We start from the raw sequence: 27,564 nt of genomic DNA, 5'->3' as shown, positions 1-27,564 counted from the left end.
GAAAGTGAAGGTAAAGTGTGTGGAGGTTGTAAATACAACACACACACACACACACACACACACAAAAGATAGATAAGTACCGTCAGCTTGGCCAAAAGGAAGAGAATCTAACATCATTCACTTTGATATAAGTTCTAATTCTCTTCGTTCCGTATAAAATGATCAGCTCCTCCGTATGGTGGATTGTCCACCACATACGGCAGGGGTCTTCAGTGCAGAGCCCGCGGTTCACATTTGGCCCTCGAAACTATTTGTGGTGGCCCGCTGACCATTTTTAGGAAATGGTCGAATGAAGACGAATAATTCTAGAATTAATGAAAGAAATAATTTCGGAATTAGTGAAAAAAATGATTTCGGAATTAATGAAAAAATTACGTTTAATACGTTTTATACGATTAATTTTATGAATGTATACGTGTCTGTGTCTATAAGTCACTCTTTCGGACACTCTCCATTCTCACACGGTATAGGTCATTCGTTTGATCATTTACACGCTTGCACACTGTTGAGGTCATTTACATGCTTGCACACTGTTGAGGTCATTTACATGCTTGCACACTGTTGAGGTCATTTACATGCTTGCACACTGTTGAGGTCATTTACATGCTCGCAAACGCTCTAAGCCCAATTACATGTTCTACACTCTCTAGATCTCTCTTTTGGTCATTCACATGCTTGCACACTCCCTAGATTTCTCTTTTGGTCACTCCATGCTCACACACTCTCTGGATCATTCTTTTGGTCACTCCATGCTCACACACTCTCTGGATCATTCTTTTGGTCGCTCAATGACCTGGTCCCCAGCTCTCTACGGTCACTCTTTTAATCAGTCACAAGCTGAATTGATTTAATCATTCACATCCGGGTTTTCAGACGCTTTAGGTCACTCTTTTGGTCATTCCGGTCTTGCGCACGCTTTAGCACTTTTTGGTCATTCCCATGCCTGTACACGCTCTAGGTCATTCTTTTGGCCACTCATGCTTGTTTTTGTTCACTCACACGCTTGCAAATCCTCTAGGTCACTCGTGTGGTCACTCACTCAACTAATTCCTCACTCTCTAAGTAGAGAGGTAGTTTTTTCACCTGCGGAATGTTAAAATTACGCGACTACTCATTTCTCAAATTTGCCGCCGCTCCGAACTTGCCACCCTGGGCTGTAGCCCGATAATCTTCCTATTCCTTATAAATACGCCACTGTACTATTTTATTTCCTGTGTCACTGTGAATTTCAAGAATTCCGAGTGGTCATTCTGTGTCTCTTCGAGACTAGAACCATGATTTGTCATCAGGGTAATGTCTTTTTGAATTTAGGTGACGACGGACGTCTCATCGATTTATATTTTCCGAGTGATAATCATTCGATTCTGACTTCACGCAAATATTGCTCTCGATCCATGTACGACATTGCTCCGACACAGTAATTGCAGGATGAATGGTTGAATGCGTCAGATAAATACGTGTGTTTTTTGAGAGATTTAGATCCTCGCGAAGTGTTGAAATGTTTTCCCAGACATCTTGTCCTACAAAATCAACAAATATAAATCTTAATCGCAATGTTTTAATCCTAAGATTTCGAGCTCATTTCCAGAAACATCTCTGTTCGTTTCCTCTTTTTTTACAGTCGAATGCTTTGTTTCCGGTTCACTTTATATAGGCTAATGTAACAAAACAAACTTCCCTTTCAACTTATTAAATTGCTTTCACTTAGAAATGCTATATTAATGGAGATATTGGACTTTGAAGTTCTCAGCATTTATCGCCAACGGTTGGGGGGATGTAGTTCACAAACTGAGAAGCGTAAATTAAATTCAAAGTTGTAAAAATTTTGCAATTGTAATTGTTATTTGGAAAACGTAATTGTTATTTATTTTGAATAAAATAGTTGTGTTCATTCTATTTGCGAAAAGTCCCTAAAACTGGCAACTTTTGAGCCAATGAAAACTTGCCAACACAGTGATAAATTGGCGAAACATAGTGATTTTATAAATTTGATATCTCTCCCCCCCCCCCCCCCAGCATGTATAAATATTGCATTTAAAGATATGAATTTTTTTTGCAAATGGAATTTCAGAATGTGATCTGGATATCCATAACTAAGGCCGGGATTACGCTATAAAATTTTGATAAAAGATCTTTTATAAAACTGAAAAAATTCAACCAATAAGCGCATCGGTTACATTCGAAAAAATTCAACCGGTGATCTTCACGTGATCAATGGTTGAATTTCTCGTGTTTTATCAAAGAGCTTTTACAAAACTTTTATAGCGTAATCCCGGCCTAAGACTGTATCAAAAGAGAATTTCTTCATTTCGTAATGTGAACAACCCCTCAAACGAATTTTGAAATTTTAACTACCCGCACATAATTTAAAAATTATTCGCAATTAAAAGCCGTGTTTCTAAAGTCAACGATTGCAGAAATATTTGCTGTGCAAACAGTTTGGAGCAACCTGTGTATTAATGGACATTCCCCCGTTAGCGGACAAAAATTTCGGTATCATGGCGTTGTCCGTTATCGAGAAGTTGTATTTTAATACTATTTGCGGAAAAAACTAGCAGTTTTGTATTTTTGCTTCGTACACTGTTGAATCATTTTAATGTGACCACCATCTCATATTCATAAAAAACGATTTTGTGTGGTTCATTCGGTTCTACGCACATTCTCACGCACGATGTTCACCTTTTACATCAACTGCACATGGTGGACCACTGTCTTTATTTCATAATTAATCGTAATTGTGCTATTTGTCTAGCGAGTTGATTACATGAGCAACGTCTCATTTAATCAACAAACTTATTATTCAACAAACCACCCGGTTATAGACATATAACGTGATCATCACGATTATCGGCTTCTTTTTTAAACATGGTAAGTAGCTGGTTTAACCTGTCAAAGTAACATACTGAATGCCTATATCTCACCAAGTCAGCTCGCGTCTCTTGCTTTATTTCATTATGACATGAATGTCGCTCTCCACTTGTTAATACAAGATATACAGAAGACTGGATGTTGTGAAGATATTTATTATTTCAGATGTTAATTTTTTAAGGAAGGAAAAAACTCATTTCTGCCTCTACCGGGAGTCGAACCCGGGTCCCTCGATTGCCGGACGAGTGCTCTGACCACTAAGCTACAGAGGAGATAGAGATTTTCCTTCGCTAGAGCGTATATATGCCGAACGGAACCGTGCAATGGACGGTGAAACCGATCAGCTAATAGCTCATGGACGACGAGCCACCAGATGGCTATATATATGACATGAATGTCGCTCTCCACTTGTTAATACAAGATGGCAGAAATGAGTTTTTTCCTTCCTTAAAAAATTAACTTCTGAAATAATAAATATCTTCACAACATCCAGTCTTCTGTATATCTTGTATTAACAAGTGGAGAGCGACATTCATGTCATATATATAGCCATCTGGTGGCTCGTCGTCCATGAGCTATTAGCTGATCGGTTTCACCGTCCATTGCACGGTTCCGTTCGGCATATATACGCTCTAGCGAAGGAAAATCTCTATCTCCTCTGTAGCTTAGTGGTCAGAGCACTCGTCCGGCAATCGAGGGACCCGGGTTCGACTCCCGGTAGAGGCAGAAATGAGTTTTTTCCTTCCTTAAAAAATTAACATCTGAAATAATAAATATCTTCACAACATCCAGTCTTCTGTATATCTTTTATTTCATTAGTTACATGCAACTGATGTCAAATGGTAGGTGGTCACAATAATGTGACTCGACTGGACATATAATGCCTTATGTGTTCGGATTTCTACAGTAAGATTGTTTATTTTAGGATTTACATTATCTCAACAGCGCTACTGGTACTACACTAGGCAAAAGTTTCAAAGGGCACAGTTGAGCTAATTCGATGGAGAAAGATCAGCATCTATCAGCAACTGGAAGCTAATCTGCTCTGTAGCTCCAAGGTGCAGCCCTAATTTTCTCATGTATCAAATGCGTGCGTCATCTACGTTGCACGTGATTTAGATTTCTTCTTGACTTGTACGTAATGATATTAACCCTTTAAGCGGTTTATTGAATTTTACAGATCAGCATTATAACTGCCACAGTAGAAATCACTAAACCTTCTGGAAATTTCCGCCTATTTTCAAATATATATATATTTTTTGATTGCGCGCGATCCGATAAATACTCCCCCCCCCCCCCTCAACACATAATAATAATAGAACAAGGAAGAGAAAAAAGCTAGCATTTTCTATTACTTATGCTGCACGCTTAATCATATATAGCTACCTAGAAAAGAAAGAAAAAACATCCTTTCTCTCCCCTTCTGTTGTCAGACTTTTTTTAACAAAAGCTGACTCCGCCCACTAGTAGTTGATTGATAGGTTGGGGGAAGGAAAATATGTTATACAAGGAGAAAAGAAAACGTGCACCGGTATCGGGGCTTGAGGTTGCCGAAATGTGAGTTTTAGGAACCCGAAATATTTCGGGATTGCCGAAATAAAGCAGATTAAGTTAGGCGAGATATCTCGGGATTGCCGCTGCAAAGGTAGCTTGAATAAGAATTTTTGCCTGCTGCACCTACGCCGGCTTAGAACTGGATTCGACATCATGAAAAAGTAGGAACCTGGAATACGATGTATGAGTTATGTACGTATATCACTCGATGTAAATTAACATGATACTTTCCTAAGGAATAATGACATAGAAGAAAAAAACGACATGACAAGCTTGTCTTTTGTGATGGTATTTTTTTAATACATATAATGCGTCTCACGTGTACAATGAGGTTTCCTTTATACATTTCATGGCACATCTTCTGTACAAATAATATCATACAATGGTGTCCAACTCCGGACACCCGATCCTCCGCCGTTCGAGAGCGCGCGGATGCGAATCATTGGGATCCAGCTATGGGTTTTCTAACGTTTTCATTCGCGTGAGCTCAGTAATGGTGACCGCCGATTTCGTGGACTCCGCCGTGTCCACCACCTCCGTTGAGGATTTTGCCTCCTCCGAGAGCCCCGTGAAAACCACCACCTCCATGGAGGCCTCCTCCTCCATTAAAGCCACCCCCGTTGCCGATTTCGTGTGCCAGGACCGTGACGTGCTGTACGACGGGGACGTGTTTTACGACAGGGATGTTTCTGACCACCTTGATGTTTCGGACGACGGGGACGTGCTTCACGAGTGGCACAGTGACGACGTGTGGACCACCACCGACGCCGATCCCTCCGTGTCCACCGCCGAAGACTGCACCGTGTCCACCGCCGATGACCGCTCCGTGTCCACCTCCGATGACCGCTCCGTGTCCGCCTCCACCAATTAGAGCACCGTGACCGCCGCCGCCGCCGCCGATGTGTTCACCAACCTCGTGTGCGATGAGGACTTTTCCTCCCCCACCACCTCCTCCACCACCGATGTGGCCACCGTCCAGGATGTGTCCGTCACCAAAGTGAGCAGCACCGTGCAGGCTCAGACCGTGATGGATCACTCCAGCGTTGGCAAAGCTGGCCATCAGGACGACTGAGAAGATTGCTACCTGTAATTGCAAACATGATCAAATTATTGCTCAATGTATCAGGTACGAGGTATTAAAAAGTAAATTATTGCGACATCACAGTTTATAATTACACTCCCCGTTAGAACTTGAAACATAATCCATCCCATAATATATCGTGCAATCTATAACAAATCTCACGATATCGTAAATTGCTACGGCTCACCTTTCGGGAGCCATTGATTTAGGATCAGGTTAATTAATACAGATACAAATACAAATACAACTCCACAACAGGCAAAATGGAGGTGGCTGAGAAAAAGATGCCCATAAAAATATGGATGCCATATATTTCAAAAATACAGCAACCCAATTAAAAATGCAATTAACAAAAATTAATTAATAGTCAAAGAAGCTCTGGCATATTAAGGTCAATAGTGCAAAAGGTTATTGTTTTCTCGAATGTGTGTGATAGAATGCATTCCGTCAATAATATTCGTGCTGCCTAGTGGAGCTTTCAGAGCTTGCTTTAATTCCGCTATTGTTAGATACCAATCATGGTACATGGATAGATATATGCATACCAATCAGATATCAACAAGATTTACAAGAAACTAGATGTTATGATTTTCGGAAATAAAAACAGAGAATCGAGCCATACCGTCCTCTCGCAATCCGGATGAGTTCACTACCAATACACTTTGGAAGCAGCGGGATTTTTCTTCCTTAGAGCCTATATATGCTTCCAGTTTCCTACACGTCTTCCATAAACAAGTGAAGTGACATCTTACTTACTCTATGTAGAGATATTAACAGTTTTTAAAAATGAAATGGGAATCCTCAGGTTAGTTGTCAGAATGGACGAGATTCTGAATAGTTGCATATTTTTTCTTGCATGTTCAATGACCACCTTTCAAAGGCATCGAAAGTTCTAAAATTCAAATTTTGTTCATTTTATTTTCCATAAAATCGCCGATTCTCTTAAGAGATGCATCACTAATCTTTGGTCAATGATACGGATTCTCAAAGTAGCAAATCCGTTACAAGCAACCCGAACTAACACTGAATTCGGTATAAAATGTGATGAATAAGTAACGTGAGACATTTCCAATTTGATTGGATCCGCTATTGCCCTTATTTAACTTGCGATTGCAATATGAAGTTCGAAGTCTAAAGAAATCAACTGGAGCCATAGATTGATGCTGTCAATCAAATCTCATAAAATGTTGAGATTCAGGGAGTTGAAGGTATCGGTATATATCAGCGGTTCTCAACTTTTCTCGCAGAGTCCTTTTAATGTATAATTTCTACAGCGGAGACACTCTCGTAAGCCTCTTTTTTTTAATTCATAAAATTTACTGATTTTTTTATTAACCTGGAGCAGCCCTAAGGGCTCCTCCGAGTACTTGGCAATCCGATTATCACCGATACGACTTTATTCTGAACAACTAAAATGGGAATAAAATTATTTCTCTGAAACAGCTTTGACGCCACCTATTATAATCATGGATAATATTATCATCCGGGTATTGTCATCACTTTTGTAAAGAACGGAACAGACCAATATCATAACATGGGAAGAAATACGTTTGTAGTTAGAAGGACTTCGCATAATGTTATCAACTTTTTTCCCGTCCAAAGTTTTTTTGCGCTTTCGAAGCTAAGGTTTAACTAAACTTTTTTTTCTCTCCATAAGTTATAGTTATCACGCTGCAAGGCAATGCAGGAGGAGAAGATGATCTCCTTCACCTCTTGTTGACAAACTTAATGTCGCGATCGGCCCGTAGTATTGGCTGCGATCCATGTACGTGTGGAGCCGCTTTTTGCAATAGCCTTCCTGTAGTGAAGGCAAATGTTCGACAAAAAGTCTTTTCCGTTTAGTTCTTGATGAGTTTCTTTCAGTTGGCTACATTCAAATTTCTTCTTTCCGAGAGACTATCTTAAGGGAATGTATAAAACATAACGTACATTATAAAAAGTATCGTGATTCGTAATACACACTCGACAGATTCATTCTAACACCTCACATGGCTGGATAAAAAAATGCAGCGTTTATCTTAAAGGCAAAAAAGAAGCTCCGTTTTAGAATAAAACCAAAAAAATGGAACGATTGAACATTTTGCAACCAATTATGTGGAAATAAAAATAGTTGTCTTGTTCAAACGATACCCGTTTACGATACATCAAGTTTGACCAAACGGGATGGACGGTCAAAGTACTGGCAAACGGAACATTTTTTCGGGTATAGTTATTTGGTTATTACTAAAACCTGAAGTCCCGATGTGATCGCATTAAGAAGCGTTGACTGCATATATTTTTTCGCCTGAGTTATCATCAATACACCGGACTGAGTTCGAACTTTCCTCAGCAAGCCAAAACAATGTTCGAAGCTCAAAAACAAATCCATCCCAAAGTTGTATTCAAGTAATATTAGTCCCCTTTTACAAGGGGACACCAGTATCGATTGGTGAGGGACAATGCAAGGTTATGGTGTCGCAGGGAATTTTTCTCCAATAGGGTTGTTAATAAATGGAATAGCTTACCCCCGGAGGTAGCAAATTGTAACACAATTGACACGTTTAAAAAGAAATACGATAAACATGTTGGGGTAAATCGAGAAGCTATCCATTCTTAGAATAAGACAACCATAAGTATTCTTTATGGGCATTGTATAATATTTTATCATGTGTATATATTGTTTATAATTTGTGTTAATTGCATTTTTAATGGGATTGCTGTATTTTTGCAACATATGACATCCATATTTTTATGGGCATCTTTTTATCAGCCACCTCGTTGGGCATTTCGCCTGTTGTGGCGTTGTATTTGTATTTGTATTTATAAAATAAAATGATACAGAATCTACCCTTTCTGGAAAAATTTTTGCAATATGATTCAAATGTGCGTGACAAATCACCCCGGGAAAGTAAAGAATACATTATTGTTCCGACTTTCCTGAGTATAGTCCGCAGATGTCAATTTTGCTACTTTGAGAAAAAATATTATCGTATAGTCCGCAACGGCGTATAATTCATTTGTAAAAATTTCATACATCAATAAATGGTGACTTAAGAAACGGAAGGGGTTGTTTGTTACGTTTTTGAAGAAGAAACGTCAATTTTTGTCACTAACACAGCTATACGTTATCTATAAATCTTAAATTAATTTTGAAATTATGTTTTTTCCAACCTCTCAGACGAAAAAAATAACCTTAGATGAGATGCACAGCGGAATATAATCCGCACTAAGAAATTCCGATGTTTTTAACGTATGATTCGTATGATTAGGGTCGTATTTTCCGGGACAGTCCAGGTTTATTCTGCTTTTTTGGCTGTCCCGACTTTTTTGCAAAAATGTCCCGGTTTTTCACCGAAGTCAACTTGACTATTTATTCTTCAAATCAACGATTAAAATTATCTTTCTAACTCAGAAATTGCATTACGATAATTACAACTACAAACAAGAATATTCATCTCAAACATTTGTTTTTCTTTTCTTTTCAATTCACTGAAATTTGAAGTGACGTTTATTTTTCGCGATTGGCGACTTATCTTATTTTAGCATGAGTTGGAGACTGTGCTCAAGGTTTCTAGAATATATAGATATATTATATATATATAAAGACTGTGCTTACGTTTTGGCATCATTTTTGGCGACAATTGGCAATGCCCCGTATTTTCCCGTATTTCGAAGCTGAATTTCCCGTATTTTTTTCAAGGAAATATGGTCAGTCTACGTATGATGCACTTTAAAATACTGTGCTTGTTCTGATAGATGGCGCATTGCTTCGTTCCACGGGGATTTTAGAAGCACACAAATTAAAGTGTAACACCGCCAAATTCAATGCGTTTAATTTCATCATTCGAATATACCACAGTGGGAGCAACCTGAAACATTAGTTTTGTAGAATCTAAAGGTGCATACGATTTTAGCAGCTTTAAAAATATTGCTGCTGGCCAACCTAACGACGGCCTAGTCTCGATATTCCACCATAAATGAAAAGCTCATTTTTTCAAAAGGGAGGGAACATTTGCACTTTTTTTCGAAATGCACTTTTTAACGGTTTGTGAATCTTTGGGATAAGCTCTGTCTGATTATGCACCCGCGATTATTCAAGCGGGAATATTTTTGGTAGAAATTACAATATTTAAAGTATGTCGTTTCTATCAAAAGGGAACATGCCCACCTTTTTCATACACTTTTTCAATTTTCATCTCTCGATAACGGAAACCCATAGGACCGAAAATATTGTCCGCTAACAAGGAGTGTCCGTTAATGGATAGTGAGATACATTGAGTCCCGTTGATTTAATTCAAAATTGAATTCAAAATTGTGTCCGTCAGTGGAGTTGTCCGCCAACGGGAATGTCCTTTATGGGGTGGTTCCACTGTAGAATGATCGTGTTTCTTATATTAATGACGAGAGAGCAGTAAGGGTACCTTTCTGGGCTAGTTAAAACCTTCTGGAATCAACAGGTGACGTAGAAATTTCCAATTTTTCAGAGTTGATCAGCTCAAATTTAAATTTAAATTTAACATTTCCACTAATTTTCATTCAAAATAGAAGATTCCCAAAATTTGATAACCCCCTTGAATATTGATCAAGAACAATAATATTTAAATTACCGCTCCCTTATGCTACCTGATGGGCTATTTTCTATTTTGACAAGAAGTCCATTCCGGAAAAAAGAGAGGTTTTTTTTTTTTACTTTCGCTGTAAATCTAGCAAAGGTGGAAGTTTTCCCTTTTGAAAATAAGCTCCTCAAATATCTGTAGTTGAAAAGACAGATACGATCAGATGGTTCTAACAGTGAGGATTCCGAGACCTTGAAAATGGCCATAGAGGCGAATGGCACGCTTAGCACTTGAGGATTATTAACCCCGCTCGGAATCTCACAATCCAGTGTAATTTACAAAATTGCAAATCTCGGAAAAAAAAATTACTATAAAACTAAATATAAACTGAAAACTCTTAACTATTTCTTGCTCTTATAACAGATAAAATGAAGATTTCACTTCTTTTTTTCATTTGAAAGAAAAATAATATGGAGGAGGCGCGCAATGTATTTTGGATTTTTCCTAAAATTCCGAGATTGGCATTTCAATGCAAAATACAGAAGAACCTCGATAACTCGACTATCCCGATAGCTCGACATCATGGTTAGCACAATACGTGGCATAATATTCAATGGGTAGAAAACTCTCTAACTCGACGCAAGATGGCTAAACCCTGCTTAAGTCGACTACAATTTTGTGCTTTGTTATCACAACTAATTTTTCGAAATTACCTGTACCTTGGTTAAATTCTTAATTTTTCACAAAATTGCTCTCATGATTCTCTATCTTCGTTTCATTTGTTTTGTTTTTTTTCATGAGGAAGATTCTCCTTTCCACTGTGGGTCACTTTCCACTGTGGATCACTTCCCACTGTTTGAAACCTGAAAACTTGTTCTGTGGACTAAAAGTCGCAAATACGTGTGAATGATATCTGTGAAATTTTTGAGCAAGAGGTGTTTGAGAGAGCTAAATCTCAAAATTTTTGTACGAGAATGGGAAAGTCTCCTAATTTTTGACACTTGCACTGCTCATTCACAAGTAAAAAGAATTACTTGAACACACTCTTTTTACCCCTAATTCGAGATTATTCGGAAACTCTCTATAACAAATTACGAATAATTTTTTTGTTTATTTATAGATGATTCTGTTATATACAAGCACATGTGCATACATAAATGATATTAAAAAATTGTGAGGGCGAGATCAACTAAAGCCTCGTTAACTTGACATCCTCTTAAGTCGACGCGTTATCGAGGTTCCACTGTAGCAGTATTTCCACAAGCTCGTACTGATACAAAGATGGCAAATAAACTTTGCATAAAGTATCAGTATGTCTATAGAAATGTGTATAGAAAGACGTCTATAGAAATAATATTCTTTCTTTGAAATGAAGTAATTAGCTACATGACACTATTATGCTCCGACCAACATATTCCATAGGAATGTATATATAATTAATGAGGAAAATATATTCTAATTATTTTTTTTTTTGGCATATTCTTATTGATTAAGTCAATTTGTTCGTATTATACCGGTAACCGAGTAAAGATGTCTTCGTAGAAACAACTCGAAACACTGTTTTAAGAGCATCCATAGCGATTCGATGTAAATGTTGAAAACACTTACCAGGCACTTCATGATGATTGTATTCCACTTGATGGTTGTAAGAACTGATGATCTGCTCGGATTAGAGATTTGATCCTTATATACCACGCTAGAGTGAGCATTCGCATGGCTAATGGTTTTGAATGGATAACGTTGTCCGCATGTGGGTCGCTCACAACCCGCCCTCGTCTTTTTCGTCTCCTCCATCCATTTACTTGCTTCTTGAGCTCGTGCTCTTCCGCCTTATCACGGGTTCGCACGGCGCTTTGCATTCCAGGTTTCCCTTTGAAACATTTTTATTTTTTTTTTATTTTTTAATTTTTCCTAGAACTGTCCTAACGATTTGTCACATTGTTTGTTCTTCGTTATGGGGTTAAAAGACAGAGAGAGTTATACACTCAGTATGATCATATATGAGCTCATCTCTTAGATGGCCGCAGGTCACTCATCAGTTTGTCACACTAGAGCCACGAGGAATTAAAAAAAGGGTCGGATGAATGTATAACATGAACGGGGAAAAAAATACATGAAAGAAATTGGTGTCGGGCATGAGGCTTCCCTGATCCATCTTGTCTTCTCGAGAGATTTATATCTTAGCGAAGGATGCGACATGAGGGTGGAGCAACAAACTGCTTCGAAAAACTAAAATTAGAGATTTTATTTCTATTTTTTTTTCTGCGTTGTTCGAGATCAAAAGGTTGGTTTAAATAGTTACACATGGACATCTTTTTTTTTTAAACTTTCCTTCTTCCTGACAAAGAGAAATTACAAACAAAAAGAAAAGTCATGCGACGATGACGAAAAAGAACAAGAGATTTGTGCCATTGTTTTTGGACTAGATTAAAAAATGTTCATTGGTTTTAAATTATGCCACATCCACACGTGCCTCGTTCTAATTAGTGAAGTAATTAGAATTGCGGTGTCTTTCTCATAAGATAGTGATGGGCAAACCAGGAGCCCGCTTAGATGTTCTATCCGGTCCACCGCAGATAGTAGAATAATAGTACAGAAATTTTCATTTTCTATGTTTCTTAAAATAATTCAATTAAGGGGGAATTCCTTTTTTCGCGTTATTGTAAGAATTTAAATAGAAATTGATTTAAAAAAAATTGCATGTTTTGCATGTACAGAAGAATCGGGTACACATATCCAATAAATATGCTTAAGGTTATTAAAATATAATTATCTATTTTTCACATTTGTGAAGGCATTGTGTCTCATTTTCAATGAAACAGCGGCAGTGTTCAAAGCTACGCGTGTCCTTATTGGCACACAGGGCTTGAGTTATGAAGAAAGACTTCATTTTTTGAATATGTTTACATTGGATGAACGCAGGTGTCGAGGAGATATGATCGAAGTGTTCAAAATTTTCAATGGGATGGATAGGATGGACCATGAACTTTTAGTACACCGCCAATCGACTGCTTTTACAAGGGGACACCAGTATCGATTGGTAAGGGACAATGCAAGGTTATGGTGTCGCAGGGAATTTTTCTCCAATAGGGTTGTTAATAAATGGAATAGCTTACCCCCGGAGGTAGTAAATTGTAACACAATTGACACGTTTAAAAAGAAATACGATAAACATGTTGGGGTAAATCGAGAAGCTATCCATTCTTAGAATAAGACAACCATAAGTATTCTTTATGGGCATTGTATAATATTTTATCATGTGTATATATTGTTTGTAATTTGTGATAATTGCATTTTTAATTGGGTTGCTGTATTTTTGAAACATATGACAACCATATTTTTATGGGCATCTTTTTATCAGCCACCTCGTTGGGCATTTTGCCTGTTGTGGCGTTGTATTTGTATTTGTATTTGTATTTGTATGCAACACATTCTGCCACTTCATTTCTTAGCATAAAAATTTCAGTTATGAATGGGTAATGGCTAATGAGTGCAATTAAAACTCCCATACTTCCGTATCGCTAAAAACAAAACTATTCCGGAGCTCAAAATTTTCCCAAGTTTCCATACCTCAAAATCTCTATAGAACAGGGATTTTGAGATTTGACAGCTAATTATAGTACGTCTTGAAAATATAAACAGAATGAGTACTTTTTTTTTTAATAAAGTATGAAGGAGAGTAACATAAAAAAAAATTTAATACACAATTATATCGGAAAGGAACAAATTGGACGGCCCAAAAATATCGACAGAAAAGGATGACCAATTTATGTTCATCGCCAAAATTTTTCGCTATGTGAAGTTTTTCGCCATATCACACACAATCGCAATACTTTAAAGTACACAATTCGTCGAAGTATTGTAGGAATTTCATTTCTTTCATTCAAATTTATTTCATTTTATTCGAAAAAATATGCTTTCTACATACTTTTGCGACACGCTGCATGAAAATATAAATTCTAAGTGAGAATCTCCATTTGAAACTACCAGATTTCTGCAGTGTCTGACGTGTAGGAGGACACATTAATCATATGTGATGGATGTGATAACGCCGCTTGGCAGCTATAGGTTTTGCGTAACACCTTTTAAAAATGTTTTTCAGTTCATTAACAGACCAAGCTTATTCGTAAGACACAAGGGCACCAAATCCGAGGTGAAAAAGCGAAAAAAAAAAAAATAGCGCCCGAAATAAAACTAGGAATGATGACAAGCGCGATGGGGTTGGTCGCTCCTCCCAAGAGCCTTATAATTATGGGGAAATTTTGTCTGTCCCATAAAATAAGGGATGATCCGATGTACTTACACGATAAGTCGCTTCTCCGACACATTGCCATGAATCCGCCAGCCCTCGTTCGATTCGCAGCTAACGAATGGATGTCTGCGTTTCACTCAGGCGCAGATCCAGAGGGCGGGCGACGGGAACGATCATTGCATTATATGGGATCTCCATGTATTTATTCTTCAGAGTAAAAATCCACGTCTTGCGAAGCTCCATTGCCTCGTTTCCCTGATTGTATGAATTTTGATGGCCTCTCGGTAGATTCGAGGAAAGAAGCTATACCTCCATTTTCCAGTGCTATTTTCAGACAATGTGATTTTATAGTCGTTGTTGAGATCATGGCTCGGCTACAACTGACTCCTCGATCTCTGTTCTTTCTCTCAAGGCAGTTATTTCTGATTCAGGGACACGCCCCACCTATCCATTTGACTAATTTTCGTGGCGTTCAGTAAGTACATACCCAGTACTTCCCCGCTTTAGATGGCAAGCCGTAAAAATTGGGGGGATACCAAATATTTTACATATAATGTTGTTGTCTTTACTTTAGCGCACACCAACTCCGGTCACATCGCCATACGGCAATTTCCATCCGTTGAAGTTGGTGCTCACCCCAGGTTCCGTAGGTAACCACAGGTTCCGCTGTGGTGGTCGAGTGGTTATATTGCCGGACTCGTGATGCGAGGATCCGGGTTCGAACCCCACAGTGGTGGTCGGCTGAAGTTGGTTTTCTGTGGTTCCCAACTTCAAGGCGCAAATGCGAGCCGATCTCCCCGTTAAAAATGTCTCGCCACAGAGAGCAACAGTCCTACAACGGTAAATCATTCAACCATAACACTTCACTCATAGTTAGTAAAACTGGGGACAGATGACAGCACTACACATAACAAGCATTACACAGAAACAAACTTTACGTCAGGTTGCACTACACGTACACGCACATTCCCGCATGTACCGATTCGTTGGGGGGTTCCGCGGGGGGGGGGGTACATGTGTGGTGTAGCAGTAGTAGGTAGGGGCTCGGGGATCCATGATGTTCTTAAGTCAGTCACCTCGTTGGGCAATTTGCCTGTTGTGGCGTTGTAATTGTATTTGTATTTGTATTTGTAAAGAACTTGTTTTCTGTATTTTCCCCTCGGATTCGAACCCGTGGACTTTGGCGGTAACCTTCACAGTGAAAGACGAGCATCTTACCACTGCACCACTCGGGAGTAAAGGATTTTTTCGCCCCAGCGGGAAATTCAACCCCGGACAGGCAGGAACACCACTATACTACCGAGGAGAATGCAGTTGTCTGGTTGATTCCCGAAATGCGTGGAAGAGCAATAAGATTCAAATGATACACTCTGAAGATCGATATCAATCTACAGGGTGGTTTCTAATACCCCTTGCCGCATTGTGCTGGCGATCCAGTGGTCCTAGGGCAGGGGTTCTTAACCTTTTACAGCCGTGCCCCAAAATCAGCAAAAAGATCAACTTCGTGATCCAAAATCAGCAATAAGATTAGCTTCGCGACTCATCTCGGAAGCTCCCGCGAATCACGTTTGGGTCGTGATCCATTATCTCAAGAGCCCCTGGCTGTAAGAGAATTTGTACGACCCATCTCGGAAGCCCCTGGCAATCAAGTCTACCTGGTTAGGACGGACTCATAGCTCGAGTCCCTAGTTTAACGGATTTCTACGGCCCAACTCGGAATTCCCTACGAATGAAGGTTGGGTCATGATCCATAGCTCAAGAATCCCTGGCTACAAGTGGATTTGTATGGCTCTTCTCGGAAGCCAATGCGAATCACGTTTGAGTCGGGACCCCATAGCTCAGAGTCCCTGGTTGTTAGTAGATTTTGATAAATATCCAACTCGGGAGCCCCGGGGACCCAAGTTTAGGTCACGACCCATACGTTAAGAACCCCTGTCCTAGGCATACTTCCAGTTAGAAAAAGTATCCAGATAACTTACAGAACTCAAATACAAATACAAATACAACGCCACAACAGGCAAAATGCCCAACGAGGTGGCTGATAAAAAGATGCCCATAAAAATATGGTTGTCATATGTTTCAAAAATACAGCAACCCAATTAAAAATGCAATTAACACAAATTACAAACAATATATACACATGATAAAATATTATACAATGCCCATAAAGAATACTTATGGTTGTCTTATTCTAAGAATGGATAGCTTCTCGATTTACCCCAACATGTTTATCGTATTTCTTTTTAAACGTGTCAATTGTGTTACAATTTACTACCTCCGGGGGTAAGCTATTCCATTTATTAACAACCCTATTGGAGAAAAATTCCCTGCGACACCATAACCTTGCATTGTCCCTCACCAATCGATACTGGTGTCCCCTTGTAAAAGCAGTCGATTGGCGGTGTACTAAAAGTTCATGGTCCATCCTATCCATCCCATTGAAAATTTTGAACACTTCGATCATATCTCCTCGATACCTGCGTTCATCCAATGTAAACATATTCAAAAAATGAAGTCTTTCTTCATAACTCAAGCCCTGTGTGCCAATAAGGACACGCGTAGCTCTTCTCTGCACCCCTTCAACCAAGTCTATGTCCCTCTGTAGGTATGGTCTCCAAAACCTTACAGCATACTCCAGTCCAGGGCGAACTAAGCCTCGAAAAAGCGGAAGAATGACTTTAGGAGAACGCGAAGAGACCTTTTTGAAAATGAGACCAAGCATTCTATTCGCTTTTTTGACAACCGCTGAACAATGTTCAGAAAACTTAAGTCGCTCGTCAATGAGAATTCCCAAATCGGTGATCCTAGTTGCATCCGGGATAGTGACACCATTCAACTCGTAAGAGAACCGTGGGTTGTTCGAACCAAAATGAGCGACCATGCACTTATCTACGCTAAACGTCATGCTCCATTCATTTGCCCATGCTGCAATCTTGTTTAAGTTGGTCTGGAGCAACTCCCTATCGCTTTCATTTCCGATTACCCTCATTAGCTTCACATCATCTGCGAATTTGCTAGTAATTCCATCGATACCCTGATCGAGTTTATCGATAAAAAGTGAAAAAAGTATGGGGCCAAGGACACTTCCCTGAGGAACTCCACTTGTGACGTCTGTCCAACCAGAGAATTCCCCGTTCACCATAACTCGTTGCGACCTATCTCTTAACCACGATTCTATCCAATTCAGCAAGTTGCCCCCTATTCCAATCTCGTTTAAACGCTTCAAGAGTTTGCCATGTTGGACCCGATCGAATGCCTTCTGGAAATCAAGGTAAACAACGTCGACATTTTTGCTCTTACCCAAAGCCTTAGTCACGTAATCATAGAAGCAAAGGAGGTTAGTTACACATGACTTCCCCTTCCTGAACCCATGCTGATTATCCGACAATACATTATTCTCGTCTATCCACTTCACAAACTGCCTTTTGATGATAATTTCCAAAATTTTTAGTACATTTTTAGTACATTTTTAGACAAGTACGTCATTCATGTTGCAAGGGCTAGTATAGTTATTAAAAAATAAAATAAAATAAATAATTTTTCATACGGACGCCCTGTGCTCAAGGACCCAGTTAGAAAGTTGTTGCCCTGTCTCTCCTGAGGCCAACAAAAAAATATTCCCATGTTTCTAAGTGCAAATATTCGCTGAAATATGGATATACGTCCACCAGTACGTGGTTCCTATAGGATCGCCTGACGTGTTTCTTTGGTTCTTCGCCTTTTTTGTCTCGTAATAACAATAAATAAAGTGATGTGAAAGTGAAAATATTTGAATTCAAGAATCGGAGGAAAGTTGGGAAAAAAAAGCAAAAACTAACGAAAAGCGTTTTTTTTTTCTTTTCTCATCTTTATGCTGTTTTTTCCCACCTTTTCTCCTTTTTTTTTTTATTCAACTATTTCAGGATTGATAGGACAACAACTTTCTAATTGGGTTTTTGGGGACAAGGTATGAAAAGATAATTTTTCATTTTAATAACTAAACAACCCCTCGCAGCATGAATGACGCATTTGAGATCTACACGTTATTTGGATGCTTTTCCCAATTGGAAGTATGCCTCTAGGTTCACCAGTAAAATGCGACAATGGGCATTGAGCAATCAGCTTGCATATATTACATACTCAATAAATGCGCGAATTGGAATAAATTGATATTTTTCACTGTAGCGAACGTGTTTTGTCCAGCAATTTTAGAACGATAAGAAAAATTAAGCTTTTATTCATCGCTGTAACGTAACTATCGCCAGCCTTAGGGGCCATTCAAGTATTACGTAAGCAGATCTTCAGCCATTTTTGAACCCCCCTCCCCCCAGTAAGCAAAATTTCGTCAGCAGCTTAGAATGTTTCATATCTTCAAAAAGGGGTAGTTGATGACGTAAGCAACCTTCAAACCCCCTCCCCCCCCCCGTCAGCAAAAGTCAGCAAATCCGAAACTCCCTCCCCCTCGATGCTGACGTAATACTTGAATGACCTCTTATACGGAAATACAGATACTACTACTACTATATAAAAACCACACATGCAATTCGTCCATATTCCTCTGAGGAACCTTTAACGAATTGGTACATGCTGGAATGTGCGTGTACGTGTTATGAACCTGACGTGAAGTTTGTTTCTGTGTAATGTTTGTTGTGTGTGGTGCAGCCATCTGCCATCACTTTTTCTAATTATGAGTGAATTGTAATGATTGAATAACTATCGTTGTGGGCCTGTTGCTCTCTTTGGCGAGACTTTTCAACGGGGAGATCAACCCGCATTTGCGCCTGGAAGTTGGGAACCACAGGAAACCTACTTTTTTTTTTGTTTTTTTGCATATTTATTTTCAAGAAATATGTTTTCGCTTTAATGTTACGATACATCATGTTTCGCAATGTGATTCTATAACATTTTTGCCATGAATCTGAAACACATTATCAACGAATACAAAGCCACTTCGCAGTCTCCTAATTTTCCTACTTAGCTCATGTAACCTGCGGGAATGAATATGCTTAGTACGCGACGTTTGCAATAAACTAATGGCAGCAAAAGGAAACGTGAAATTCGAACTATTTCCAACGTAGTTCCTAAAACACAACGGGATCCTAAACTGCTGCGAACAAGGTTCAAATCAGGAAATTGAATCGATTCAAGTCCGGGTATTTTAAGAATTTTTCCAAAATGTGACTCGAATTTTCCGGCAAGCTGGTTTCCCGACATGCCGGCTAATGTGGGCAGGGGGAGGGGAATACTGTATATCTCAGGCGTCTTCAACCTTTCAGACACGGCGGACGAATTTGAAACTTCCCACGAAGAACGCGGCCCACCAACTCATGTAATTTGGTGACATCTAAATAGAACTGACCAATGGGGCCCTGAGTTGATGAACAGGGAGAAAAAATATTTAGGGAAACTTATTTCTCCTGAAATTTTTTCTCTTATTAATTATCAATTTTGATTAATTCTGAAATATTTTTTCACTAATTCTGAAAAATGTTTTTGATTAATTAATGATTAAATTAATTAATTCTGAAATTAATTCAAATCTAAATCATTTTAAGTGCTTCTGTAATTATTTATTTCAATAGTTGCGAAGTTATTTTCCCGCTCAATATATATTTTGACATAATTTCCTTCATTGAAAGAATAATCAAACAATAACTCTTTTATTGATTGTGAAATTATTTCTCTCATTGAATTTATTTAGTTATTTTTTTCACTAATCCTGAAATTATTTGCCTCGAAAAAATCTAAAATTATTCCTTTCAGTAATTCTGAATTTTCATCAATTTTGTTTTAACATTATTTCTTTCATTTATTCCAGAATCATTCGTTTTTCAATGTTTTCAACCATTTACTGAAAATGGCTAGTGGGCCACAACAAAATGCGCCGAGGGTCAAATGTGGCCCACGGGACATGCGTTGAAGACGTCCCCCGTGGTGTATGTCCTTGTACATATTTTATATTCTGAAATTTAACTGTTCCCATTGGAATGAAAACCATTTTTCAGAGTAATATCTAGTATATTTCGTAACATTGAAGAGTTAATTCTGTTGTCATCCATGTTCACTGGACCCCTGGTTTAGGACCAAGGAACTATGTAATCAGTTCCGTCTATTGTCCGTTATGTTTTTTTCGCAGTTCTAAGTAATAATGAATCTAATACTTTCATGAAAAATACAATTAAAAAACAACTTATTTGATGAATATAATATTTGACTGTCGCTTTCACACGAGTTCTGATTGAAGAAGAAAATTGTACACGTCGTATTAGGAATGTCTCGAAATTCCCACACGCCACGGAATGGATCGCATTCAATGCAACTAATATGAAGGCTAGTCACGCGTCACTTGACTTTAACGTAGTAAAATAGTTGTTTCTTTACGAGAAATTGTTTCTTTTCGACACTTTTTAGACGTTGTTGTTGCGGAAGCGAACAAAAAAAAACTATTATTTCGCTCTGGGCGTTAGAGAAACAAAAATTATCTGGTTGTTGACTTCAATGATAACAGCCAATGAGTATTCAGATCAATCTTTGGAAGGTCCTGAATAATAACCATAATTTTTAAATCTTTTCGAGTCTTAATTGAAAGTGATTTGAATGCACGCTCTGTTTTGCACCGTGGTTCACCGAAACTGATTCGACTGAATAAACGAAATGGGCGGCGAGAGAGCGGGAGACAAATACTTGCATGCGATGAAGAAACGTAAATTAATTATTTAATGCGCTCTTCGTGAGATTTGTGGTAGTGCATAATTTTTCATAAAAACATGAACCTAACGTAGGGTGGGGGGGGGGGTAGTGACATGTCTGGAAGTCGACCCAACCAGGTTGCTCTCAATAACTCGTGCCGGTGAGTACATTCAACGCCATCTATAGCAGAAGGCCTCCGCGCGAAGCTCGTGACGTCACTGAAGAAGGTCATCTCACCTATAGCCATTTCATATACTACAAAAAAGGGGTAAAGATGACGAATGCGTCGGCCAGCTACAGCAATGGCTATAGGCGAGATGACCTTCTTCAGTGACGTCAAGAGCTTCGCGTGGAGGCCTTCTGCTATATAGTGGTGGTGGTACAACTCTGAGAATATGATGGTCTCTATTTTCAGATTGCGATTTGAAAAATCCTGAGCTGTTGTTGTCCTGGGATATTCTGGGGGCCACGGATGAAAATAAAATGAAAAGAGAGCCACCACAAGTGGTTAAGGAGCCGCAGAGAGAGGGGTGAAGAAGCAAAAGCTTTCTTGTGAAATATGTTGGGGGGGGGGGGAAATTTGACTTCTTTTTCAGAATCCAACAGGGATGTCCATAGAACCAGGGTCATCTGAACATATGGGCTCATAAGGCAATATCCCGGGGCCTCATATCTATAAAGGGCCTACATGATGAAATCTAAAACTATGATTTCATAATGTAAGTATGAAATATGTAAGCTGTTACTTATGTAGGTATGAGTTCCCAGAACATCACTTTGCTCGGAGACCCATAATATTGAGACGGTTATGCATGTAACTAACTCCCCCAAGAAGGAAGCTCATCAAACTCTAGCTTCTCCCCCGGGAAGTGAAGAGGAGGTAGGCGTAACCCAAAGTGATGTGTCGGAAACACCGATTTTAAGTTCGGTGGATCGTCCCATATTTTGTGCACAGACCTATTTTTCCCATTTAATTCGGCTCTCGGGAGGGACGATCACCTTCCCCCTCTGGATTTGTGTCTGGTCCGGGTTCCGAAGATCGATCTGATTTATAATTTTTTTTTAGCCATAAATCAAGTTTTGATTAAATTGAATTCGATAAGTAGAAAGGGTCTCGATCTTGGAGGAGGGCAGAAGGCTCTGGATAAGACAGGAGGCCAAGAGAAGAGAATATTGTCCAAAGTGGGGCCGATGGGCTGAAAAAAGTTGAAAAACACTGCTCTGAAGGCCGCGTTCAACGATGCCTGGAGTCAGGACTCTTTTACACACACCAGTTACATCCAGACGGAAAAATGCCAGTTTTTTTCCGGGAGTGGGGAGGGCAGTAAACTGAAGAAAGAATGGTGACCTGGACGGAGAACAGATTTTTTTCGTCCGGTGATGTCGATGCAGTCTGTCCAACGACGTACAAACTACTGTTACCGACTAAAAAAAGACAACGACCGGAGTGCAAACTGGAGGTATTTTTCCGTCCGGACGAAACCGGTGTATATGTGAAAGGGCCCTCGGGAGAAGCAATACTTTTTATGGCTTTACCATGCAATACAAAGGCCATAAAATAATGACGGGGACGGGAGGATACATCTAGCTAACAACGGGGAACGTTCAGACATTTCGAAATGGGTAGCGGAGGATGGTGTCCAAAAACGATAGAGGCGAATAGAAAAGAGATTGTTCTGCAGATAAACATACTGAACCTATTAGACACTCTCCGAATTTTTTCTCCCCACATCAAGCGTGTTTCTTTGAAAATAACCGAAGGAGCCCGGCATTTATTCACGCTGTCTAGTGCTGTCCTGAAGGATTTTGGGGTTTATGTCGAACATACATATTATTACCTTTCTCTACCCCGCGTGACGACGCTGGAATCGTTGGACGTCCCCCTAATTCCCACTATGATTGGGTCCAGCCATCCTCCTCAGATAATTAATGTAAAAGATAATAAAAAGTCTTTGTTGGACATAAACCGCCAGATGCTATCAGCAACCGCAACAGGCGTCAAGAAAACCTGTACTTTTTTGGAAGTTTTCTAAGGAAGACGCTTGGTGGGGGAGAAAAACCTCCCGTTTCGTCATTGTTCTATGGCCTTTGTATTAAAAGCCATTAATTATTGCTTCCCCGAGGCCCGAGGAGGATGACTGGACCCAGTCATAATGCGAAGGGACCATAAAGCAGGGGTCCCACGAGAGTTTGCTAGGGGACGCTGGGTAAGATAATTAAAGTTAATAAAAGTCTACGCAAAAACCACAGCCGGCGTGAAGTAATTCGTACTTGTTCGGTCATTCACAAAGGAAGACGCTCGTTCCGCTGCCTTTGTATTGAAATCCATAAAAATTATTGCTTCCCCGAGGCCCGAGACGACCGCGGACCCTGACAAAGACTTTTATTATCTTTAACTTTAATTATCTTACCAAGGGTCCTCTAGCCCACTCTCGTGGGACTGAGGCCTAAAGTTCCCCCTGAACCAGTAGTAATCCCACGGAGAACAATGTGAGGTAGTTGTGAACCATTATCCTAGGAGCTAGGATTATTGTTTTTCTCTGGGACGTCAGTGGAAAATTTAACTCGAATCATAAATGTACGGATCGTTCGACTCGAGACACTTGTGGTTGTGTACTGGCAGGATTGCAGATTTGAGCGCACCGAAACAATGCCGTGAGAATTCCAAGAGAATTACCCCAACGTAAGACAGGACAGGTTAGACTCACTTCAGAGGCCGCACCTCTTACACATCTCGGGGGCCTATAATAATACGACGCCCACGAACGCCCTCCAAGTGATCCTGGGCATCCCCCCACTTAGGTTTCGCTTCGAATACGAAGCCAAAGCGGCAAGGCTTTTACGTCTGCACAAGTCCATAGAAATAGACGGAGAGACGCTGTCTCCAGGTGACTTCAGCGCCAAGATGAAGGGTTGGACTACACACCCGAGCAAAGATCTGCCGAACGGGCAGATCTCCGCGGAACAACTCGCTCACATAACTCAAAACAGAATTTACAACACGGACGGGTCTAGATTAAAGTAGGCGACAGGGGCCACATACGTCATCACGACAGGCAAGGAGATCATCGCTACCTGGAAGGCCAAGCTGAAGTCCAGGAGCACAGTTTTCCAGGCGGAGCTTCTGGCCATACTGGAAGCAGTCAAGGACGCAGCAATAAGAGGAGTCCCTGCACACATCAGAACGGACAGCCTTTCCAGCCTACTGGCCCTCAGGAGCCCTATATCAGAACACGAAATGGTCAGGCGGGCCAGAAACGTACTGATTAGACATCCAGAGATCCAACTTTCATGGGTCAAAGCCCACGAGGGCACCTGGGGCAACGAGGTAGCTGACCAAATGGCAAAAGATGCCACCATAAACAGAACTGAATGGTTCACGGTCAAGCTACCACACTCAGCGGCCAAAGCGATGCTAAGGGCGGACCTCCTCGGGAAGTGGCAAACTAGATGGGACAACCCGGAGGCCAACGGTCGCTCCACCCACGAGGTGCTGAAAACTGTGGGTCTGAAAAATAGCAATTGGAAAAGGGAAGTGACAATGTTTATCACAGGGCACGGGCCATTTTCGGCATATTTGAGGAGGTTCAAACTGATCCCGAATGACAAGTGCAGTTGTGGGTCGACGGGCTCTATATGGCATTACGCTACAACCTGTGAACACAAGGATTTTTCACTTCCAGGCTCCAGATGAACAATACGAGACCGCCTGGATCGAAGCAATCCTTGATAGACCTGAATCTACAAGGAAGCTGGTGGAAATGGGTCAGATTCCTGAAAAATCACCCAGGAAAAGCCAAACTGGATGAAGATAACAACCCAGATGAGGAGACAACATCAGCAAACAGGGGCCAACTAAGGCGATCTGTCAGACTGGTCAACAGACGAGTCGATTATGCAGAACAAGATCTCGCCGACGAAGATGATGATGCGGAGAACCCGTAAGAGTCAAAGTTCACAGCACTTCACGGAATACCTCTCTCGGCAATGGCTGCAGAGGACCAATTTAATATATCTTTAGTATTTTTTATTTTTTTTTTTTGATGATGTGGCACATGTCTTTTGGCAAACTGCGGCTTTGACTGTCGCGCCCGCATGTGGCTCCTCGGGTGAGGGGGCGGACCGTCCGGAGGTGCGGGGGGTTGCAGGGAGGGCGGGAATGGGTGTTGGCGGTCGGGTGGCTTCGTGCGTGGTCGGGAGTGGCGCGTCGGTTGGGGCCCTTGTTGCGAGGCGTCCGTGTTTTTCTTGGTGGGGGTGGTGTCCCCGTCCTGTGGAAGGTTCTCTCTCGTGTCCGGGGTGGAGGTTCGTCAGAATGGTCGGGAGTCTCCTTTCGCGGGGCGTGTTGGGGCGTTGTGGGCCACGTCGGTGGGGCTGAGGGGTAATTGCACGCGCGGTGCTGTCCTGGCTTGTCGAGCGGTGATGTGCCCTGGGATTCGGGGTTTGGGTGTGGGGGTGTGGATGTTGGTCCCGGCCGGCTTGAGTTTTTTTCCTGCACGCCCATGATCTCACGATCAATGAGCTTATATCGCAAAAGCGACAGAGCCTGGGCGTGCTCGGTTCTATACTATACTATACTACCCCCAACGTAACTTATATATAAGTCAAATATGAATGACAAGAAAAAATAATTTATTAGACTGACATACAAATCGTTTATAAGAATTCATTTCATCGCTCGACATGATTTTTCAATTCCAGAACGAACAGATCTTTCGAATTCTAGCCACATTTGGGTCTTGAATATTCCTTTGCGTCTTTGCTTCTGAAGAATTCAAGCCAGGAAATCTACTTTCCACTGTAAAATTAAATCAGGCTCCAGGTGGATATGCCATCGAGCTGTAGCTGTTTTTCGTTGTGGCAACGGTACCAGAGCCACCGTGAGCGCAGCGTTGTCCCGACGTCTGCATTCTACTTCAGCTCGAACCATACAGGCGAGGCTTTTCGCACTTTTCAGCTTTAAATGTGCCACCTGAGATCGTAAGTATCTGGTTGATTGTTGACAGCGTATTCTGAAGAGTCGTCGTTGGCGTTCTTGTAACCCTGTTCTCCACTCTCACCGCTGTGATACCCTGCTGCCGAATGCCCCTGTTCTTCGGAGCCATGGGACACACTTTCGTCGTCGTAGCCGGCGCCGTCTTTCACTCCGGCAGATTGGTATCCCGAAGAATCTTGGTGGTCCTCGGTATAAGAACTGGGATTGCCATACCCTGGCACAGGCTGTAACGAGGCGATAGGTAAACCGTTTCCATATCCTTCCTGGCTGGAAACTTCGTATCCTCCTTCTTCGTGATCCGTTCCTGTACTGGCGTAACCACCTGATGGTCCCACTCCCAGGCCTTCACTCTCAACTTCATAGCCTAAGCCTTTTCCGAAAGCGTAACCAACACCTTGACCTATTCCAATCCCTTTTCCTAGTCCATGTCCCAATCCACTTCCGATACCAGCTCCTTTTCCGAACCCGTGACCGATACCAGCTCCTTTTCCGAATCCGTGACCGATACCAGCTCCTTTACCGAATCCATGGCCTATGCCTTTTCCGAATCCGTGACCGATACCAGCTCCTTTACCAAATCCATGACCGATACCAGCTCCTTTACCAAATCCATGACCGATACCAGCTCCTTTACCAAATCCATGACCGATACCAGCTCCTTTACCAAATCCATGACCGATACCAGCTCCTTTACCGAAACCATGTCCGATACCTTTTCCTATCCCCACCCCCTTTCCAAGTCCATGACCGATGCCTTTTCCGATGCCAGCTCCTTTACCGAAACCGTGTCCGATACCTTTCCCTATCCCCACTCCCTTTCCAAGTCCATGACCGATGCCTTTTCCGATACCTGCGCCCTTTCCGAAACCATGGCCATGACCAATACCTACACCCTTTCCAAAACCCTGACCGATGCCTGCGCCCTTTCCGAATCCATGGCCAATGCCACTGCCTATTCCTTTGCCCAGTCCATGACCAATACCTTTCCCGATTCCTATCCCTTTTCCAAGTCCGTGTCCAATACCCGCTCCTTTCCCAAGACCATGTCCCAAACCACTACCAAAGCCATGGCCTAATCCAGCTCCTTTACCGAATCCATGGCCAAGTCCACTGCCCAATCCTTTTCCCAAACCATGTCCGAAGCCTTTGCCGAGTCCATGACCACCTCCCAATCCGTATCCTCCACCAAAGCCGTGAGCGTGACCAATCCCATATCCACCACCATATGATTCTTTTCCTACGGAATAACCAGATCCGTCACCCGCGTACTGCTCCTGGGATAACTCCTCTGCGTGTATCAACGTCACAAACACCAAACACAACACCCACTGCATCTGCAACAAGAGAGAAAAATGAAACCTTTTATCCTTGATCGACATAAAAATATGAAAGCAAATAGAAATAAAGGCAAAAATATCAGAGCAAAAATGACCAACATTCATAATTATTTATAAACCTCTTTTTTCGATAAAAAAACGCAGTAGTAAATGCAATAGAAAAACCCAACTTTAAAGATCAATCATACAGTGTGCCGCAAAAGTTTAGGCACAACACTAATTTTAAGTTTAAAAGTTATTTAACGCAAATATTATTTTTCTTCTGTGATAAATGA

At 40.9% G+C, this 27,564-nt stretch overlaps 2 protein-coding genes across 2 annotated transcripts; both read right to left on the bottom strand.

Annotated features, from left to right (window-relative positions):
• Positions 1-4,704: 4,704 nt before the first annotated feature.
• On the bottom strand, positions 4,705-11,807 carry LOC149070634 (uncharacterized). The gene is made up of 2 exons (XM_089249123.1): positions 11,647-11,807; positions 4,705-5,506 (listed from the first exon to the last, which is right to left on the bottom strand). Exons 1-2 carry the CDS (start codon positions 11,656-11,658, stop codon positions 4,910-4,912), a joined length of 609 nt encoding a protein of 202 aa, XP_089105249.1. The 5' UTR covers positions 11,659-11,807; the 3' UTR covers positions 4,705-4,909.
• Positions 11,808-25,915: 14,108 nt separating this feature from the next.
• On the bottom strand, positions 25,916-27,286 carry LOC149070633 (uncharacterized). Its single transcript, XM_089248888.1, has one exon. It carries the CDS (start codon positions 27,284-27,286, stop codon positions 25,916-25,918), a length of 1,371 nt encoding a protein of 456 aa, XP_089105014.1.
• Positions 27,287-27,564: the final 278 nt, after the last annotated feature.

This window comes from Pholcus phalangioides, unplaced genomic scaffold (assembly GCF_987345545.1).
Source record: "Pholcus phalangioides strain wild (caught in Gottingen) unplaced genomic scaffold, Ppha-v1.0 ptg000021l_1, whole genome shotgun sequence".
Classification (NCBI taxonomy): Eukaryota; Metazoa; Arthropoda; class Arachnida; order Araneae; family Pholcidae; genus Pholcus; species Pholcus phalangioides.
Note: the sequence above shows the minus strand (reverse complement) of the source record. Positions and strands in the feature narration are given on the sequence as shown.

Coding starts and splice junctions, on each gene's coding strand:
- LOC149070633 (XM_089248888.1), bottom strand. CDS start 27,286: ATGCAGTGGGTGTTGTGTTTGGTGTTTGTGACGTTGATACACGCAGAG.